Here is a 22,448-nt window from a genome sequence, read left to right as displayed (position 1 = left end):
GCTCTAAGTAAAAAGTATCAATTCAGATTTTTGTGGATGTCATTTAAAGAGTCTTTGGTTCTGAAATCATTATATAAAAACTTTTCTAAATTCTAAGAAGGCAAGTATTGTTAATATTTAATAGTTTAGATTTTAATATTAAGTAATGTATTTTATTTAGCATATTTTTTATCCTTTGTAACACATCAGGCACCCTTGCATAACCAGTGCTATAGAACTTAGAACATAGTTTGAGAGTTTTATGTGATTTGGACATAGATAATAATATCTTAATATGTCACATATTTAATCAGTAACGAATCCACGTCTCAGGAATTATAGGCACAAAAACATGGACACAAGCAATGGTGTATTTATTTTATGGCATCGTAGTTCATGATTTTTTTTTTTATCTAAATGAATTTCTGTCAGGAATACAGGTTAGAAATTCTAAGTAATACATTAGCAAGTTGAATCCAGAAGAACTTGCATGACCGCTAAGTTAATTCCAGGATGGTAAAGATTATAAATCCAAATGGCCAGTGAAATGATGCTGACCCTGGTCACGTAGAGCAGTGGTGAGGTGATGAGCGTGAAAGAAAGGGAGCATGGAGCCACAGTAGGTTAGGCTGGGCGTGCTGACAGTTGAGGTGGGGAGGAGCGGGGGGGGGGGGGGGGGGTGAGGGGAGACCAGTAGAGTGAGAAAGGGAGGGGAGAAAGGGAAGGGCTGGGAGGTATATTACAATCTTGCCTATGCATTTCCTTTGATTGTAGTGATTAACAATTATTCTGAGAAATTTAATTTAAAAAAAAAACCCAATCCTTGGATTCTCATCTTATTGCAATACTAAGGTATTTATTCACTTTCTATATATTTTTTATAAAACACAAAAGAATATTTGAATGGAAAATGATATTGTATTTTCCAAGGGTCAAATAGAAATAAATGCTGTACTTTCTATCATGTGTCCATATTTTATTAATGTGTGTGTGTGTGTGTGTGTATATATATATATATATTTTTTTTTTTTTTTCCCCTCACTGTGTGGTCAGTGACCATTGGAAAAGTATACTTCATTTTTCATTTCATTTTTCAGTAACTGGTTTCCCCCAAGTAACATTAATAGTAAAATCTTTGATTGTTTTCTAATATATGAAGGAGGAAAATGAAGTATTATTGATTAATAAGTTGCTAGATATCTTTTTCCAGTGTAAGCAAAGAAAAATTTGGTAGCCTTAACAATTGTGGTCATGTGACGCCAGGACGGTGCTCACATTTTGAACACGTTTTGATTCTCTAGCTCATGCAGATTGTGAGCTCTGTGTCCTCCCATGCTTGTTCAGTTTTTCTGCAGTGTAGTGAAATAGGAATTTTAAGTGATAGTTAATAGTCACAATCAATTGGTTTACCTCTTTGAATAAATTTGTAATCTCCAGTCCACTCTCCATACAGCTCAAATGGCAGACTTTATAAGAAGGACTTTATAAAAACTGGCTCTCTGATATTTATGGGGAAGTTTTATGGGTGGGTTATTCGATCTTATTTTTATTTTGGTTATTAATTATTAAATGGTAATGGTGCTACATCAATGATGATATAGGAATTGAAAAATCCAATTATTCCTCTTTAAGAAACTTCTGATATTAAAATAAATGAACAGGAAATTTAGAATAACAAAAATTTTTGTCTTCCTATCTATGCTTTTCTGGCAATTTTGATGAGGGCAGAGAAAGGAGATGATGTAGGAAATTAGTGTTTTTAACAAGTGAAATTATGTATCTGTGTGTATTAAAGGTTTCAGGCTGTGAGGAAGAAGTTTATGACGGAATTAAAAGAACTGCGACTGAAGGAACAAAGTCCACATGTGGTACAGAGTGTCATCAGCTTAATAATGGGAATGAAATTTTTCCGAGTGAAGATGTATCCTGTAGAAGATTTTGAAGCATCGTTTCAGTTTATGCAGGTGATTTGCTTCATCAGTTGCAGAGATTTAGCCTAACAATGACTTTTCTTGCTCTTCATGGCTTTTAAAAAGAAACAGTGTAGATGTATTAATGACATCGTTATTAATTTCTTATTCCAATTGTTGTATTGTCACAAGTATAAATTAATTTTCTTTTTTAATTTAAGTATGTTTTGACCATAGCTTTTTGATATAATTGCAGAGTATTTACAAAATAATCGTGATATTAAAAATTATTTCATCTTTCTCTTTTGTTAACCTAATGTGTTCCCCCCACCCTCCAGGAATGTGCTCAGTATTTCTTAGAAGTAAAAGATAAAGATATAAAACATGCACTTGCCGGTTTATTTGTGGAGATTCTTATCCCTGTAGCTGCTGTAAGTATTTTTTATTTTTATATTATATCTTAAAAGTACCTTTTTACTAAAGAAGTTGCTACATGAAATATTCTTACTTTCTGGTAACCTAATAGACAATGAGGTGGAAATTTGGAATATAACATGGGCATAGGGAAAAGGATTATTAGACAGAGCAGAAGAGCATCCATCAGTCTTTTAATTAAAAGAACCAGCCCTCAAGATCCAGAGACTGTTAGGAGTGCAGAGCATTTGCAACCTAGCAGGAGTGCGACCTCAAGGCGCTCAGTGTAGCACACTGCATTTCATCATGGCCCTTGCTCCGTACAGAATCACAGCCATTTCAGTAGCCTCTGAAGAATTTAAAGTACTGTGACATACATCCTGGAATTTACCAGGCTGTCTTGATTTTATAAGTTCTGTTCTACAGATGGCTGTGACATTCATCATACCTATCAAAATTTGTACTCTGAATTGTTTAGAAAATAATGATCGCAGTAACTTCTAGGGATGCACATTGATAGAAACTTTTCTTGGTGTAAATGTAGAGTGTTATTCAAAACTAATTTTGCAGTTACTGGTAATGAAATATCAATAGTAATGGAATTTATAGCATACTATAAATAGATTTTTTTTGTTTTCTGGTCTCCATCCCTACCCCACTCAGTTTTTCGGTGTAGTATGTAATATTCCACTCATTTTCAATGTACTACATATTGTTGTATAATTGACTTTTATATATACACATATATATTATTTTATTTTTAAAAGATTTATGAAAGTGAAATTGACATACAATAAACCACACACATTTAAAGTGTACAATTTGACATATATACATATATGCACACATATATATGTGTGTATATATGTACTAGGATATATATGTACCTGAAAAACTGTCCCCACACTCAAGATGATGTACATATCTATCACTCTCTTCGAAGTTTTCTGGCGTTCCTTTTTAATCCCCACTCTCGCTCACCCCACTTGTTCTCAAGTAACCAGTGATGTTCTTTCAGTTTCAGTACATTAGTTTTGGATTTCCTAGAATTTTATATTAATGGAATCTCACAGAACAAACTCTTTTTCTGACTTCTTTCAGTCTGCATAATTACTTTGCAGTCCAAGTATGTTGTAGAATATATCAGTAGTTTATTGCTTTTTCATTGTTGAGCAGTATTTCATGTTATGTCTATACCACAGTTTGGTTATGTGTTTACCTGTTTTTGGACTTTGGGTTGTTTCCGGTTTTTTTTAGCTGCTACAAGCAAAGCTGCTGTGAACACTCATATACAAGTCTTTGTATGAACATTTGCTTTTCTTTCCTTTGGGTAAAAACCTAGGAGTGGAATTGCTGGACCAAGTGATAGTTATAGGTTTAACTCTTCAAGAAATTGCCAAACTGTGTTACAAAGTGGTTGTACCATTTTGCATTCCCATGAGCAGTATGTGAGAGTTCCAGTTCCTCCACATCTTCAGCAACACTTACTCTGGCCAGTCTTTTTCATTTTCGCCATTACAATAGGTGTATCGTGGTATCTCATTCTGGTTTTTAATTTGCATCTCCCTAATGACTAATGGTTTTGAGCATCTTTTCATATCTTCATTTGTCATTCATGTATTTTCTTTGACAAAATGTCTGTTGAAATCTTTTTTCACATTTTTGTATTGGATTGTTTTCGGATTGAGCTTTGAGACATATATTTTTAAAATGTGGATGTAAGTATTTTATCAGATGTATGCTCTGTGAATATTTTCTTCTAGTTCATGATTTGTGCTTTCATTCTCTTAACTATGTCTTTGAAAAAGAAGTTTTTTTATTTTGATGAGATCTGATTTATCAGTGTGTTCTTTTATAAATTAAACTTTTGTATTATACCTAACAAGTCTTTGACTAACACAAAGTCACTAAGGTTTCTCCTGTATTTTAAATTTAAGATTTACTTTTAGGTTAGTGATCCATTTTGAGTTAATTTTTATATGGTAAGAGGATTGAATTTTATTTTGTTTAATTTTTTGTTTTGTTTTTGTTCCAACAAAATTTGTCCATTTGTTGACAAGACAATTCTTGTCAAGTGCTTTGTCTAAAAAATGAATTGACTCTATATGCTTCAGTGTGTTTCTGACTCTGTTCTGTTCCAATGATCTATGTGTATGTTCTTATAATAATAGTATACTATCTTAATTCCTGTAGTAAGTTAGAGGCAGGCAGTGTACATCTTCCAACTTTATGCTTTTTCAAAGTTATTTTGGCTATTTTAGGTTCATTGTAGATGTGGAATCTAATGAACAAAATAAGCTGACAAAATAGAAACTGAGGCATGGATACATGGAACAGACTGACAGAGGTCAGAGGGGAGGGGGGGGGCAGGGAGACTGGATGAAAGAAGGTGAAGGGATTAGCCAAAAAACATATGTCCATAGCACGTGGACACAGACAACAGTGTGGTCATAGACAAAGGAAAAGGGGTGGAAGTAGGTGGAGGTGGGCAAAGGAGGGGAGAAATGGGGATGGAAGGAGACTTTGCTTGGGGCAATGGCTGCACGAAGTAGTGTGCAGATAATGTTTTATTGAGTTATACACTTGAAACCTGTATAATTTTGCAAACTAATGTCACCCCAATAAATGCAATTAAAATTTTTAAAAAATTTAGAGTCACTTAGTCAATTAAAAATAATGCTGGTATTTGAATTGGGATTTCTTTTTTATTAATAAATGGTAGGACAGACATCTTAATATTGATTCTTGTGATTCATGAGCATAGCAACTTTCTTCTTTGACTTAGGTCTTTATTTTCTCTCAACAATGTTTTGTAATTTTCAGTGTATAGATCTTGAGTATATTTTGTTAAATTTATCCTAGGCATTTCTTATTTTTGTGCTATCGTAAATGCCATTGTTTTAAGATTTCATTTTCCAGGTGTTCAAAATACTTTTCAGTGCTTGTATTTTATTTCATTTTTGCCTTATTGCACTGGCTAGCATTTTTCAGTACAATGATTTAAAAAAAAAAATGAGAGCAAACATCCTTACCTCTTTTCACATTTTAGGGGTAAAGTCGCCAGTTTTACCAATAGGTATGATGTGACTTATAGGTTTTTCATAGATGCCTTTTATCATATTGAGGAAATTTATTTTCATTTCTAGTTTATGAAGAGTTGGTTATTTTTCAGGAAGGGAATAAATGTTGGATTTTGTTAAATATCCCCCATCCTTGTCTGTTGAAATAATCAGATGGTTTTTCTTTTTTGTTTGATAATATATTGAACTATATTAATTGTTGAATCAACATTACATTCTTGGGGTGAAACTCTTGATCATGATAAGACTTTTTTATATTGTTAGGTTTTATTTGATAAGGTTTTTTATTGAGAATTTTTGCACCTATCTGTGTTCCTGGGGCTCTTGGTCTGTGGTTTTCTTTATTTAGTATCAAGATAATTTATGTAGGAAGAGTTTGTGCAGAATTGGCTTTCAGTCTTTCTTTGGAATTGGATGGAATATATTAATATATCCACTTAATCTGGAATTTTCCTTGTGGGAACCTTTTTAACTACCAAATGACTTTCTTCAAAAGACAGGTTTTCTCAGACTACGTTTTCTTGAGTGAGCTTTCAGATCTTTCTGAGGTGTTTATTCATTTCTAAGGGAATTATCAAATTTATTGGTATCAGGTTGGTCAGCTTTATACTATATACTATACACTTTATACTATTGTATCTGTAGTGACCACTTTCATTCCAAATATTGCTAAGTTTTGACTTTCCTTCTTTTTTCCTAGTCTCTCTGGCTAGTACTTTATTAATTTTTTTGATATTCCCAAAGAACTAGTTTTTGGCTTTATTGATGTTCTCTAGTTTTCAGTTTCTATTTCATTGATTTCTGCTTGGATTTTTATTATTTCCTTTTTTCTCCTTTGGTTTTAATTTGCACTTTTTGTTTGTTTTTTTGTTTCTTAGGGTAAAAGCTGAGATCCTGCATATCTTTCCCTTTTTTTCTAATATAAGCACTTAATGCTATATATTTCCCTCTAAGTAGTTCTAAAGTGGCAGATCACAAATTTTGATACCTTGTGTTTTCATTTTCATAAAGGTCAAAATACTTTTTAATGCTCTTTGTGAAATCCATAGGTAGTTTAGAGGCATATTATTTTGTTTCTGAACATTTGGGGATTTTTCCAGAGATCTTTAAGTTATTCATTTTTAATGTGTGGTTAGAGAACATACTTTGTATGGCTCAAATCCCATTAAATGCATTGACATTTGTTTTGGGGCCAGGGTATCATCTATCTTAATGAATGTTCATGTGCACTTGCAAAAACTGTATGTACTGCTGTCGTTGGATGGGAGCGTTCTATAAATATTAATTAGGTCCAAGATGATAGTATTATTTGTCTATGATAACCTTGCTGGTGTCCTGCCTACTACTTCTAGCAATTATTGAGTGAGGAGCACTGAAGTCTCTGACTGTAACTAAGTGTAGATTTGTCAGTTTCTCTTTGCGCTCTGTCAGTTTTTGCTTTGTATATGTTTAAGCTCTGTTATTCAGCACATACATGTTCAGAATTGTGATATCCTCTTAAATGGGCACCTTTATCATTTTGAAATAACCCTATTGTGAAGATTTTTAAAATGCATACAAACATAATTTATAGCTTTGCAAAGTAGTTGGAGTCAGATAGCTTCCCATCCCCACCTCAGTTTTTGGCCGTGTGAATTAGGTTCATTTTATCAAAAAGAAAACAGACTAGTTAATAAAACCATGGCAGCTTGAGGCTGCTATCATTAGTACAAGCACTCTGATTTCTCTTCTTAGAAATGGTTCCCATTGCTACTTATCCACGCCATTTGTCATTTGTGCTCCCCCCTTGTTTGAAAACGTGTGGGGTTTTTTTGCCAGCTGTTTAACTTGGGTTAGGTTACGGTTTTTAACGCAATCCATCAAACAGAGCCAGTTGTACAAAGCAAGGTGCTTGACAGTGCCCCGTTATTACTGAGCTGCCTAATTCTTCTTTTATGCCACGTTCCCTTCTGTGGTTTATTAGTTTGTTAGGGCAGCCCTAACAAAGTACACACACTAGGTGGCTTAGCCAACAAAAAGGCATTGTCTCACAGGGACTCTGTTCCGTGCCCCTTGCCAAGCTTCTGGTGTTTACTGACAATCTGTGGCATTCTCTGGCTTCTAGAAGCCTCACCCCAATCTCTGCTTTTGTGTTCACATGCTGTTCTCCTGATGTGCATGTCTGTGTCCAAATTTTCCCCACTTTAAGGACACCGGTCATGTTAGATTAGCTGCGACCCCCAATATGACCACAGTCACTCTAACCCGTAACAACTGCCTCTGAACATAGAGCCACTTCTGCCTGGAACATTCTTGCCTCAGTAAATACCTCCTCCCCTCTCCCCCCTTCTCCTGGCTGGACTCTCCTCATTCATTTGTTATGTGTATTGAGTGCTTTCTGCGTGTGGGGGCCTCGTGTATGCACAGGGGATACAGTGATCAAGGTAGGAAAGACTCGTTGCTCCTATAGAGTTTAGTTCCGAGGAAAACACAATAAACTCATGTAAAATAGGTAGTATGCAGATGGTGGAAAGTACTATGGAGAAATGGAAAGCAGGGTAGAGAATCGCCAAGATGGTAAGGGAGTTGAAAGGTGGCAGTTGAACAGAAGCTAAAGGAATGAGGGAGTGAGACATGCTGTACTGGGGGGAAGAGCTTAGGCAGAAGGAACAAGGGCAGACGTCCTGAAGCCAGAGCACGCATGACGTGTTTGAGGAACAGCAGGAAGCCAGCTAGTGCGGCTGGATCCCACTGCTGGGGGCAGGAGAGCGGGAGAGAAGGCCAGAGTGGTTACATGGGAAGCTGTTGCAATATTTCAGGTAAGAGATGTTGGATTCGGCTTAGGTGTATCTTGTGTAATTTTTCCCTAGGGGCCCCCTCTGACTGCTTCAAGACCACAGAGAGTTTCAGTGTCCTTTACAGCATCTGGTAGACCACCTGTTCACTGGCCTGCATTCTCTGCTTGTGCTCTCAGGGCAGGGACCAAGTTTATCTTATTTACTTAACATTTGGTCAGTTGGCACGTTACGGTACTGTACTTGCATGAGCTCCTCAGTGAGGTATTAACCAATTCCAAACCTTACAGAAAGTTCTTGTAGTTTGAACCCACGTTTGTAACCATTTTCTTACTTTTTGCCATTTTCTATCTTTTTACCTAGGCTGTTAAAAATGAAGTGAATGTTCCCTGTTTGAAAAATTTTGTGGAGATGCTTTATCAGACTACTTTTGAACTGAGCTCCAGAAAGAAGCATTCATTGGTATTAAGAACCATTTCAAATATTTACGTATTTAATGAGGGGGCTCTTAGTAATTGTTTTATGAAGTCAGTGGAGATTTAAGAGAATTGTAAAAAGTGAAATTGTCATGTATCCAAAGTGTAAAATAAGGCAAATTTTATATATTTTCTCCTCTTTTAAAAACTTTCTGTTCATGATTTTGCTAGCTCTGTATTTGATAGGTTAGTCAGACGTCATTCTAGGTTTTCACCTGGCTTGACAGGTGCTATAAAGTATGTGTTATAATAAGGGAAAGGTTGAATGTACTCTTGTATTCAACTACAAATTCCTTTATTTTACATGATAATAAAATAGCATCTTTTGCATTCAAAGTTTCCCCCCCACACACATAACCACCCATTTCATGTAACTTTGAGGGATTCCTCTGCATTTTCATGCAACTTGGGGAAAGTTTGGAGACTTGGACAAATACTTGGCCACTTATGGTAGAGATAGTGAACATGCATTCCAGGCACTGAACTGAGTGCTTTGCCTCCTTTGTCTTCCTTAAGCCTCACAACCTCGTAGGATGTGTGTGATTATTATTTTCCACTTTACATTTTAGGAAAGTGAGGCTTAGAGCTAGTGATGTATCCTCCCTGGTATCAGACACCTGGCAGATGGAAAGCTGACACTTCAATGCCAGTCTGTCCTCTGATCCCAGGGCCCATGCTCACAACCACTGTACCGACTGAAGAAGGAATGGCTCTAGGGAAAATAATAGCATGCTCTAACTCAGGGAATATATGATAGGTCAGAGAACAGTCCTTATAGAAAATTTGCCCTTTATTATTCTTTGTTACATGACTCTAGGAGATCATGTTTCTTACTATAAATGGGTAAACTGCATAAAGGAGTCTTTTGGTTTCCTTGTTTATGAGAACAAATGAAATATAATTTACAAGTCCAGTGCTTTGTCGTATAAAGTGTTAACTCTCTCTTTTATCTGTCTTCTATAGGCTCTATATCCACTAATCACCTGCCTTTTATGTGTCAGTCAGAAACAGTTTTTTTTAAGTAACTGGCATATTTTCCTACAGAACTGTTTGTCGCACTTAAAGGTAAGACATAATCGCATTTCTGACCTGTAACTACTGACTGTAGTGTGTTCACTTATGCATATACATTGACTAGCATGTAATAAACTTTCATTACTATTGGTACATATGAATAATTAATAGCTTACCATATTCCATTTCTTATGCATACTTTATACCTTCTATAGGGAATCAGTCATGTATGAACATGAAGAAACTTTTGATTAAAATTTTGGTTTGTCTTACTGAGCGCCAAATTGTGCATTTTTAATGATTGATGTATGAATAGTATCTTCAGCCTAGCAATATTCGTTAATAAAGTCCTTAGAACCGTAGAGTATTAATCTTATAAAACTTACTTTGTGTTTGAGAAAATCAATAATGTTAATTCAAGTCTGAATAATATTTAAAAGCCTTGATAATAAAATATTACTAAAAGCACATTTCACATAAGTATGCCCAGCCAAATTAAAGTGTGGTGCTGGATCCACATAGATGTAACAGCTCCTGAGATTATTCTGACTTGAATCAACACCATTTGGCACATCTGTGTCCGGTCTGTCTTAGTACTGAAAACAGAACTATGAGATAGAAGGATCCTAATCTTGCCAGGGTGCTCTGCTAGCAAGCTCTAACAGGATCTCCTATTCTTCTGCGGGTAGGAGTGCTGTTAATGACTGACGCAGGTGGGGGGGGGGGGGGGCGCGGAGAGATAATCCTCATCTGCTTGTCACGGGAATGCTTGATTTGAAGACAGTTTTGATACACAGATTAATACTCGATTTGCTTACAGGATATATAAAAGGCAGATGTGAGATTTCATTTCCTGTCATCCCTCTAAGTTCAGGTTAAGACTGAAAACCTAATACTTTAAAGGCAATGACAAGGCACAGAGAGATTAAATTACTTGTCTCTGGCCTCACAGCTCCTTGTGGTCTTGTGAGAAATAGGACTGCCTCTCCTTTTCACACTTCAGGAATGATCCACTAGACAACATTATCCTAAATATCTTTTTCCTGATTTTATGTATCATTTTAAAAAATGTCTTGATTTTTTTTTTTTTTGGTAAGATATACAGAAAATATAAGTCTTTGAAAAATATTTTTAACTTTTTCTCTTCCTGGATCTACATTGATTTTATTCATGTTTGAATGAGAAATAATATATTCTGCTTTGTTTATGAAAATTCCCACAGTCAAATCAAGCTGATTCAATGCTGTGACATGTAACCAGAAAATAAGTTTTTATTTACTTAGTTATATTACGTACTGTTTTCTGTCCTTATTTTGATGATTTATATAGATAGAGGTACTTAAAGGAGATTGATAATTTGCTGGGTAATGTGATTCTTAATACTTTTAATAAAATATATTAAGATGTGCATTTAAGTGTTCTTGGAAGATTGCTTTGTTTCATGACAATTCATACTTTTCTGTTGCTTGTTGGTATTTTTTTATATATCTACATTTCCACCTAACATATTTGCAATTCTTTCGCAGTACCTTAACTTTTTATTTTTGTCTTAAGGCTTTCATTTAAAATGCTCCATTTTCTTTGAATCCTTACCTCCTGATAAATACTTCTGGCATATTGTCCATGTTCATGAATGGCTATGTCAATCTGCCAGGCTAAAGGAGATAAGAGCCACTTAGCATGAATATTTGGAGTATAGTTGTCTTGGCCATTAACCCTTAACTTACATTAAGGCTCTATTCAGCAGAAATTTTATGACTTGGTTCCTGTTTACTAGGTTTAGATTCTGGGGCTAAGCTGCATAGTCTAAGTAAGGAATTGAGCATTCAAGGGAAAACTACATTAATTACCTGTTGTGACAGGTATAATTTGTTTTTATATGTAGGAAATACTGGCTCAAGGTAAAGGCCTTACCTAAATTGATTTTGTTTTGAGATTCAAGTAACCTCTTAATTTAAAAAAAAATGTATATAACAGTTTTTCATTTATTAGACCTACTACTTCTTAAAATTGATTTTTACTAATATTTGCTATATGCTAGATTCTCTGAATACAGTATCTCATTTAATTCTTACTGTGACGGGCTGAAAGAAGAGAACTAAGTAACCCATGTTTAGGGAGCCAAAAGTGATAGAGATTTGCATCTAGATACATTCAGTGCCATAACATTTGCGCTTTCTGGTCTATCTTGTTACCTTTTAATGTACTATTAGGAATGATGCTGTAACAGATATTTTAAGAAAATATTTTGGCTATAATTTTAGAATATTTAAAAGACATGCAAAGTCATAAAAATAATATATTTTCAAGGCACTTTAAGATATTGCCCAATTTTTAAAAAATTATTATACCAGTTTTTGAAGCTGGTGATCATAAAAGATGGGTTTTAGTCCTATAGGTTCAGAAATAGCACGAGAGAACATCGTATTTATTTTCATTGAAAATGTTAAATCTGTTAATTTTGTTCCAAACAGAATTTGGTAGTTTCCAATACCCCTATCTTTATATCAACTGAGGTCATTCTGTGAAAAATGACTTTTAAGTTTCTAAAGAGCAATTAAGAGAGAAATAAGAGTACATGTCATACAGAAATATTTTGAAGAATTTTTTTCTACAGTGTATGCTTAATTTCTTTTAAAAAATTAAACTTTAATGTTTAAGTTCAATTGCAGTGCTTTGGAGAGGAAAAATTAGATTGTTAAAAATTTAAGTGTTTTCTCTCAGTTTGAGTATTGTAGATGTATCCCAAGATGCCCAAAAAGTTAGAGGATTTTTTTTTTTCTGAGTATTTCTGGCCACTGTCTTGGAAATTTCAGATTTCTTCTAAATAGAGGCCTTGGTGAGGAGCTGTCTTGTTTGGTGCTTATTTTCATCTAACATGCATGTGCTGCATCTCATGTTTATGTTTGCTGTCTCACGTTGCTTTATTTAGATGCCATCTAACAACAGTATCAGAAAGCAAATAGAAACACTCCAGGTGAGTTGTGTCAATGTAAGACGTTGCTTTATCTCCTTTAAGTGTGCTTTTTTTTTTTTCCCCCCTTTACCCATTATTGCATTGCATGTCTAATAATATTTATTCATGCCTGCTTCTTGTATGGTAGCAAAAGAGTAGCACACAGCAGGATCATTCTAGTTTTCGTATTAAAGAGGCCCCAAGAAAATGAACTTAAGATATTTGATAATGAATGTTGATTGTTAACCAGAATTCTCAATTTTAAGATAGTCTGTCTAATTTACATTAGCTGTTAAAAATGAAATTTTTTAAAGATTTGCAAATGAAGTTGAGACAGTAGCTTAGATCTTGAATATGATTTTATTGCAACACTTTTTAAACTTTTATTTGATTGGTTTGGGTTTTAAACAAATTATTTGGGGGGAGGTTCACAGTAGAGAAAAAGGAAAAAAAGAATAAAATAATTGCTGCCAAAGAGCATATTTGACTGACATACCAAATTTTATTACATATTAATACTATTGGATTTTTATTAATGTAATCTGAGTATTCACATTAGACCAAAATAGTAATGAGGCAATTAAATATCTTTGTTTAAGACTCAGGTCAGTTTAGGGTGTTTTTATTATTTAGGCATGATCACAGCATTGTAGTGGTCAAATAAATAATAATTGATTTTTATCACTTTTCATCTTGTTGGCTATTGTTCATTATAAAGTATTCTGCTTTGTTAACATAGTGGTCAGTCTTGGAAAGTTTGAAAATCATGTATTTTTGTGGGTTTTTTGTTTTGTTTTTTATGCTAGATACTTTATAACTTAAAATAAGAAAATAAGATAAACCTAATACTTTATTAAGCATTTATATGAGAATAATTTTTATGTGGAATTGGGCTTAAATATTTTTAATGTACAATTTATACTTTAAAAATACAATTTAATAATGTGAAAGTATTATTTTGGAGTGTACATAAAACTAATTGAATTCATATTTTGATATTTGACATCTATGTTTTAAACAATATCAATATAATAGTAAAGAAAATACTGCCCAAATCTTGGTTATTAGTAACATATGCAGGGTGTCCCCAAAAATGTATGCACTCTTTGAATAATTATAAAGGCAGTGTTTATTAAAATACATTTCATTTTCAAAATGTAATAGAATATAATAATTTCATTATTAATTATATCAAATATTCATATAGATAAATGTGGTAAAGTATATTTTCTAGTGGTTGTCTTTTATAAAAATACCCTTAGTTGTTACATCTTTTGCATAGTTTTTAGTCGTAAGTGGTTAGATGTTCATTTTTCTATATTTTAAAACATAAAATAGAATGGCCAATTACTTAGTATTTAAGAACTCCCTTTTGTCTGTTGCTATATATAAAATAATTGTTCAGTAGTAAGAAATTCCCCAAATAAAATTAAATAAATGCTAACTTATAGCAATAAATGCATCCTACAACCATGCATACAGTTTCTCCTAATAAAATTGATGATTAGCTGCATTTTCAATATTCACAATGAAATCTCATTACGTGACTGGTCATTGGAGAACTTTACTTTTTATAATAGCTGGTATGCAGAAAAGGTTTGTTGATCAAATTGTGATTGAAATGGAAGACTTTTCTGCTTCTAAATAGTAATAATTTAAATAGTGTTCTGATTCTAAATAAATAGTTGAAGGTATAGACCCTTGTTGAGCATTTATCATGTACCAGGCAGTGTTTCAAGTGCTTTTCACATAATTTCCTGAGTCTGTGAGGTAGGTACCATATTGCCTCGTTTTTAAAGCTGAGGAAATTGTGGCACCAAGTGAGGTAACAGCAGCCAAGGGTGGGGTTTGGCTGGTCACTCCTAATTTGAGAGACCATGCTCTTAACCCACTAGTCTATGTATTTCCTCTTGTTAGGCTAATCACTCAGTAATATTTTGCATTATTTCATAAATGCAAATATCTGTAACAGCATTTGGTATTCTAGATTTTAACTGTATATGGGTTGCAGTGAATTATTGCCAAGATTAGTAATCCTTCTATCATTAGGCCAGTATTGTATGAACCGTTTATTACCAAGTAAGTTGATGTGTGTGTGTATAATTTTGAAATTCTTAGAAGTATTATTATAATTCTAATATTGAGTTGTTTTGTTTTAAGTGTATAAGGAATGGCTCTGGATTTCCTTATGGTTACTTTTGAGCTATCTGTACTTAGCATACACCAAACATATACTTACCATATATATACAAACATATGCTTACATATTTAAACCTGTTTTAGATTGAATAAAAAAGAGAGGAGTGAGGGCTTTTAGTTGCTGACAGAGAATGTATCTGTTCTTAAATGATTGCAAGTACTTAAATAAACTTATTTTAATTCTCTTTTGTTCTAAACAGAATAAAGATCCTAAAATGTCTCGAGTTGCACTGGAATCTTTGTACAGATTGTTGTGGGTTTATGTAATTAGAATAAAATGTGAAAGCAACACTGTAACTCAAAGGTGAGTGCCTTTGTTTCCAAGTGTATCTTAAATAAAATATTGCTAAAACATATCTCACTCAGGGGATTTTAGTTAACATGACAAACACCTTGTGGGGGAATACAAATTCTCCTGACATACTATGAAGAATAGGAAGAATAGTTTGTTCTGTTAATTTCATCATCTCATTATGACTAATTTTTTTTCCCTGTAGTCGTCTTATGAGCATAGTGTCAGCACTTTTCCCAAAAGGCTCACGTAGTGTGGTTCCTCGTGACACACCTCTCAATATATTTGTGAAGATTATTCAGTTCATTGCTCAGGTGAGTATTTCACCTCCTAATGCATGTGCCCATGTAAGTGACAAGAGTAATCTGTTGCAGTAACTTGGAGTATGAAAATTTGTTACACATCTAAAAGCATGATAAAATATTTATTACTATTGAACAGTGGAAATAATAAATGTATGCTATAAATATAAAAGATGTTAATGGTTGGTTTTGGGGGTTTTTTTGGTGACAAAATAAGTTTGTCATGGATCTACACACTTGGGGAAGGAAAGGAGAGCCACAGGTGGAAGAAGCACTGTAGTTCGGGGGGGGCTCAAGAAGGTGTATGATCCTACCCTTGTGCTTGTACTAATTACCTCTGGAGTAGCTCGAAAGGTTGTGTGTGGGTTTTTGTTTTTTTCCTTGAAAATTGTTTTCGTAATTTGTGTTAACGTAGGTCCTTAGGTATAGATACTAGAATCCACTGTAGCTAGTTGAACCGAAAGGGATTTTTTAAGGAATATAAATAGTTCACAGAAACACTCATGGTCTGAATGATTAAGAGGAAACTACAGAATTGCTAACAAGGAGGCTGCTGCCTCCACCACAATCAGAAAGTTGCCAAATTAGGAAATCACCACAGATGTCTTAGACCCATGCTGCTGCCATGTTCCCACCAGTAAAGCGGGTTCCTCCCCCTCCCTCCCCCCCCCCCCGACCTGCAGTTCCCAAAGGCTCACATGAGTGTACCACTTGGCAGGGTCTAAGCCACATTCTAAAGCCTACTGTTACCAGGCATCCTGGCAAATACCATTTTAGCTCTCCAGGCTCTGCCGTACAGGAAGGTTTGTTCTTAGGGGATTGACTGGGTGCTGAGTGATCACATTGAAGGTTTTAATCACATCAGCCCTGCAGAAGCATCGGTAGGCTTACCTCCTCAACGTAGCAAAACGTTTGATTCCAGAATGTTCATTGCATTCTCTTTGAACTAAAAATCTGACAATTTAGATGGTCCAAAATGTAGTTATTTTGATAGTAAATAAATAAGGAATATTTAAATAAAATGAGTACGTTTCTATTTGCTAGAGCACAGAACTGATGGTAATTAAATAAGTATAAATCTGTCGATAAGGTAAATGAAAGCAAATTGTGCTTTAGCTCTAGTATTCAGAAAAAATTGCCATTAGGTTGTATCCTTTTCCTCCTCCTTTTCCCTGCCCTAGTTCCCTTGGATTAATCGCTTCACACCAACACTCCACCAGAACTATAAAACTCTCTCAAGCATCAGTTAATCTTCCTGGTTAACTTTTTCCTTGGAGATTTCCTTTCTGGAGCCCTGTTGTTCCTGTCCCATCGGATCTCTCACTAGGCCAGCTGCATGGATAATGCAGGACACACTTTCATCTAAGAGAATTACTTCACTTAGATTTTGGATATGATTTTGGTGAATGAATACTTAAAACTTTACCCATTGCTTTGGGTATTAAATCATTTGATAAATATCTATAATTTTTTTATTATTTAAAAAATTTTTTCAATTACAGTTGACATTCAGCATTACATTGGTTCCAGGTGTTATAGTCATTAAACTATAATTCATAAGTATTTTTCTGTATACAACTAGATTTATGAATTTCTTGTGGGCATAGATCTGTGTCATTGCCATTATATATATAATTCTTAGCATTATACCTAACATATAGTTGTAGCAAGTTAGAAGGATTTATTCGTTGTGTGTGTTTTTTTCTAGGAACGTTTGGATTTTGCAATGAAAGAAATAATATTTGATCTTCTCAGTGTTGGAAAGTCTACTAAAACTTTCACCATTAATCCAGAGGTAAAATAAATAAATTATAGAGTAATACATTATTCTCAACTTTTTTTTTTAGTGTTTTTTTGTTTGTTTGTTTGTTTGTTTGTTTGTTTTGTTGTAGAACACTGTTTCTGAATCAGACTATTAGGCTCAAACCCATAGTTAGAAGTTCTACTTCTTACTACAGGTGTGATCTGGGACAAGTGGTATAACCTTTCCGATAGCTAACTGAACAGTTTAAGAGTAGTGTTAAGCATGGTGCAAAATAATCCAGAGAGGAAGTTTTTCAGGTTAGCCAGCTCAGCGGGGTTCTAGATGTTGTGGCGTGAGCTCATGTTTCTTGTAGAAATAATATAAATATAAATAATATGAACAACAGGGTCTTTAATAAATATCATTCATTCATCATTTATTGAGCACCTAAATTGTGTCTCAGGGACTGTTTTAGATATAAGAGACAAAACAGACAAAAATCCTTTTCCCCAGATAGAGCTTATAATCATAATTTTTTAAAAGAAAAACAACAACAACGTTATTCTACTTCTGTGGCCCTGTTTTTTGCTAGTAAATTCTAATTCACTCTGTAGACATTCAATTTTCAGATTGTTTTTAAATGTTTTATGAACGTATTGCTTATCAGAATCTAATAACATTTGAGAATGTAAAAAGACTATAGGTGCTATCTATTATGTCTTTTAAATTACTGCGCTGGTTCTCCTCATAATCAAATCCTGAGATATATATTTATGTAGTTAACAAATAGGATGGAAAGTTATTGAAGCTTTCAGCTTATGATATTTTTAAGATAGGGTAATATTTACTTCTGGGGTTTTTAAGTGAGCATATGTGAGTGTTTTATATACTCCATGTGGTTTCCAGCAACAAAAATCACATAATGAAAGGCATTCTCTTAAACATCCATTCTCAAAAGTATTTCCTCCATAGAACAAATTTATTTCTAAAAATAAGTTTCTCCTCACTGAAGTTCTAACACTAGGAGTAGAAAAAGTGTCAGTTCTGTTGTTGGTTTTTTGTTTTGTTGTTGTTTTTATTTTGTGTTGTGTGTATTTTTGTTTTTGTTCTTTGAGAGAGAGAGGAAGGGAGAGGTACTGAGAGATAGAAACATCGATGAGACTGAGCCCAAACAGTGTGGAAAAAGGAGTAGAAAAGTGTCAGTTTGCTGTTTTATTGTTGTTCATTTAGGCTTACTTTATTAGGATTATCTTCAATCCACATTTTCCTTTCAGGAATCATTTTAAGCTTGTGAGAACTAGTTTAAGTAAAACCAGGTAAAAGTATCCATCTATTCATTTAATCAAATACCTGCAAATTGCAGTACTCTGAAAGAATGGGTAAATGAGGGCAATTCTGTGGACCCGGGGCATTGCGGACGTTCCCACTTCCTTCCAGGTGTCTTGTATGGCTATGTGACCTGACCTTCTGATGTTTACTAGTAGCCTAAGGGAAGGCACCAGTGCTGTCATATAGCTTAAATTCGAATCTTACTTAGGTAACAAAAGATGTTTTAATAGAAGTTTTCCTTCCTCCCTGGATTCCAGTGAGCTGTCTTGCAGGCCCACTGGGATGCACGTGCCTGCTGTAGAGACCACTGGTGCAGGTCAGATATAACGGCAGCTTGGGCTGAGACAGCGAGGTGCAGATAGGGAGGTCATTTACCGAGGCAAGAAACATTGGGAGGATCGATTATTGGGGGAAAGTGCATTTGGTTTGAACATGTTAAGTCTGAGACGTCTTTTTGACATCAGGTAGGTAATTAAAGTCCTGTAAACACATGCAATGGCTTTGGGAGAGAAAACATGATGGTAGGAGAAGGCGTTCTAATATTTAATATCCGATAAAGGAGGCTCAGCCTGAAATGCAGCACAGGGAACACAGCCAGCAGTGGCACAGGTGTACTGAGGGAGGAAATGTTTCAGGAAAGAACACTGTCCCGTGCTGCTAAAGTCACAGGATGCAGGGAAAGTGCCCCCTGTTGTGAACAATATGGTCATTAACCATTGCGAGTTGCTTCAGTGAAGTATTCTGAGAGGGCTTATTAAGATAATTGAGTACAGCCCTAACCGGTTTGGCTCAGTGGATAGAGCGTCAGCCTGTGGACTGAAGGGTCCCAGGTTCGATTCCAGTCAAGGGCATGTACCTTGGTTGCGGGCACATCCCCAGTAGGAGGTGTGCAGGAGGCAGCTGATCAATGTGTCTCTCTCATCGATGTTTCTAACTCCCTATCCCTCTCCCTTCCTCTCTGTAAAAAATCAATAAAATATATATTTTTTAAAAAGATAATTGAGTACAGTTAACAGAAATGCAGTATATTCAGTTGAAAGGGAAATGTTGAATGTGCAAGAAAAGAGATAATCAATAGTATAATTTCCCCAAAATGTTAAGATCAGATAGCATTCTAAAGCTAGAAAGACCAGCCCCCCCTCAAATAAGAGCAAAGGAGAGGAAGAAGAAGCGCAGATACAAGTGCACTGGTGTGTGTTGTAGCGAGAGTTTAAAGAAGGTTGGTTTCTTCCTTCTGTGAAGCAGGAGAGGGAGAGGGAGAAGAGGAGGAGGAGGAGGGTTGAGGACAGATGGAAAAGGTTTGAAATAAGCTTTATAGCGAAAGAGGAGAGCCAGTTGACCTCTGAAGTGAGTGGGTGGCACCTGGAATTTGACATTAAAGCACACTTCAGTGCCTGGATTGGTTAAAAAATGCTGAGCAGAAAGCTGAGTTTTCCTGCACCCCCGTACTGTTTGATGAGATATTTTTAACATGAGGAAAACATCGGCTGAAAGTCGGCTTCACTTTGGAAAACTTCCTCCCCGCAGAGAATGAACATAGGCCTCCGCGTCTTCCTGGTGATAGCGGACAGCCTGCAGCAGAAGGACGGAGAGCCGCCAATGCCGACAACAGGCATTATTCTCCCTTCAGGAAACACGCTTCGTGTGAAGAAAATTTTTCTCAATAAAACCTTGACCGATGAAGAAGCGAAAGTCATAGGTTAGTGTTACCTCCAATAAACAGAACAGCTTGTTGATACAGTTTAATGTGCTTCTGTAGAAGTTTAGATCGAATCTAAAACATATATGTTTACCTATTATGGTTATTCCAGTACATGGAGTGATTTAAAAAAAATGAGTACATTTTTTATATCTATAAGTTGTTAGGTTAAAAGTCTTCTGTTTAAAGCTTTATTTTCTTACGTGACATTCTTTACTGCATTTCATTCTTCCTCCACATTTTAGTTCTGTGCATAATTTTTACGTATACTAAAGCCAGTCATCAGGGAGAGGAGTATGTCACAGTCAAAATGCCTTCTTTTGCAACATTGATTAGCTAATGTCTTTTTTTTTTTAATTGAATTTGTTGGGGTGACACTGGTTAACAAAATTATACAGGTTTCAGGTGCACAATTCTACAACACATCATCTGTACACTGTACTGTGTGTTCACCACCCCAAGTCGAGTCTCCGTCCATCACCATTTATCCCCCTATATTCTCCTCCACCTCCCCAACCCTCCCTCCCCCCAGCAATCACCACACTGTTGTCTGTGTCCGTGAGTTTTTTTATCTCTTTTTATTTCCTTTTTTGCTCAATCCCTTCACACACATCCCACCTCCCGACAGCTGTCAGTCTGCTCTGATTAAGGGGCTTTTATTTTTACAGAAAAGGAATTGTAACTATTCCTTATTTAATTTCTAACATTTTCTAATTAATTTCTAACATTTTCTAACTGAGGGTTTTTTTCCTCTCCAGGAATGTCAATTTACTATCCTCAAGTGAGAAAAGCATTAGATAGCATTCTCAGGCATTTGGACAAAGAAGTTGGGAGGCCAATGTGCATGACTAGTGTGCAGATGTCTAATAAGGAGCCTGAAGAGATGATTACGTACGTAGTAAATTAATTCTTTTCATTGCTATTTCAGTTTTTGTAAAGAGTATAGATGGTTGATTCGCGCTTACTTGTCTTGTTCCTTTCTCTCCCGGAGTTCTTCTGTATTGCCATCTGCTGTGGTTATTAACACAGCGGTTCCGTCCACGTGCCAAGTCTTGTCCTTTAGTATAGATAGCAGAAGGTGTCCTGGATTCTCGGTCTAGCTTGTTGTCAGTGACAAAGCTCTGCTCTCATTCTGTGAGTGATAGGTAAATCCTCGTTGCCCCAGATGTGTGCGGACTGATTGGTGGATTAAGTCAGACCAATGCTCTTATTTCCAGGGCCCTGATAAACAAAAAAGAAAACCTGAAAACCTCCTGGGAACCAGGGGTACAGAGAGGAAGAATGTATGAGTAGTTTTTTTGAAACAGTACTTCATCCCTGCCCATCCCACTCTAGTCTTGTCACCACTGCTTATCATCCCAGCATCTTTTTTCCTGATTAGGAATTTCCTCCTCCAGAGAATATAGTTCATGGCAATAACTTCCTTCATTGGCTAAGATATATCGACATATTCTGTATAAGGAACAGCATTTTTCAGATAGTAATGTCTGCATTCCAGGTCTTAGATGACCAAATTGGAAGTTGGGTCTCTCAATTTAATTCATATACAGTTATACACTAGTGTGTAATAATATCTCAGAATTTCTCTGACGTAAAGTTTTTCCTGCGTTATTTCATCACAACCACTCTCCTCATTTCTGTCGATACGTTTGCCCTCCTCAAGCTCCTCTGGCTGCGTATGTCGAGCCCCCAATGATGGCAACATCCCCCGTCAGCCGTTCCTTCTGTGACTCCACCAGTGTTCGCCTCTGACAACAGTACCTTTCCTTCCTTTGCTCCACTTTAATCTTTGTTGGCGAGTTTCCTCTTTTGAGTACTCATTTTTGTGAAATGCCACCTGAATTTATCACTGGAGACAAGTAAGCAGCACAACTACACACTTTGCTGTCTGTGTGTGACCCAAGTAACAGACAGGCAGTGACTAGTTATGGCAGAATGTGAAAAAAGTGACGTGATTTGTCACTGATTAAGGTGCTCATCTGTTAAGTACGTCATGATCGGTGGACTGAAAAGCTAACAGGGAAACTTTTTTATGCAATTACTTACAGTTAACGTGTGGGAACTGAAGACTGAACCATGCTGGGACTGGTGGTACTTAACTAAATTGTGGTTCCCAGAGCTCATGCATATTGGAACCATGGAAAGAGACAACTGACTGTATAAACTCTAAAAGCCGGTAGCAAATCCATTGCCACTATAACAAATATGAGCCTAAAATATTTAAATCATCCAAATTCCTTTATACATAAGAATTATTTTCTAGGCCAACTGAAGAGCTAT

General features: G+C 35.5%; 1 protein-coding gene across 10 annotated transcripts in view; it reads left to right on the top strand.

The window, feature by feature from the left end:
• The window catches only part of FRYL (FRY like transcription coactivator), a 246,965-nt gene that overhangs the window by 132,979 nt on the left and 91,538 nt on the right, over window positions 1-22,448 (top strand). For 7 of the 10 annotated variants that reach the window (XR_004971662.1, XR_004971663.1, XM_036333414.1 and 4 more), the window contains 10 exons: window positions 1,775-1,943; window positions 2,228-2,320; window positions 8,521-8,619; window positions 9,597-9,698; window positions 12,580-12,624; window positions 15,003-15,106; window positions 15,300-15,408; window positions 17,105-17,191; window positions 19,997-20,168; window positions 20,927-21,059. Coding sequence is in view for 8 of the 10 variants with exons in the window: in XM_036333414.1 (XP_036189307.1) it covers window positions 1,775-1,943; window positions 2,228-2,320; window positions 8,521-8,619; window positions 9,597-9,698; window positions 12,580-12,624; window positions 15,003-15,106; window positions 15,300-15,408; window positions 17,105-17,191; window positions 19,997-20,168; window positions 20,927-21,059 (1,113 nt within the window). In the remaining 2 variants the exon portion in view is untranslated. The remainder of the gene's footprint in view (window positions 1-1,774; window positions 1,944-2,227; window positions 2,321-8,520; window positions 8,620-9,596; window positions 9,699-12,579; window positions 12,625-15,002; window positions 15,107-15,299; window positions 15,409-17,104; window positions 17,192-19,996; window positions 20,169-20,926; window positions 21,060-22,448) is intronic. The other 3 variants (XM_036333434.1, XM_036333404.1, XM_036333394.1) reach the window with 1 other exon arrangement.

Source organism: Myotis myotis, unplaced genomic scaffold (genome assembly GCF_014108235.1).
Source record: "Myotis myotis isolate mMyoMyo1 unplaced genomic scaffold, mMyoMyo1.p scaffold_m19_p_1, whole genome shotgun sequence".
Taxonomy (NCBI): Eukaryota; Metazoa; Chordata; class Mammalia; order Chiroptera; family Vespertilionidae; genus Myotis; species Myotis myotis.
The sequence above is the reverse complement of the archived record's forward strand: the minus strand, read 5'-3'. Positions and strand labels throughout refer to the sequence as shown.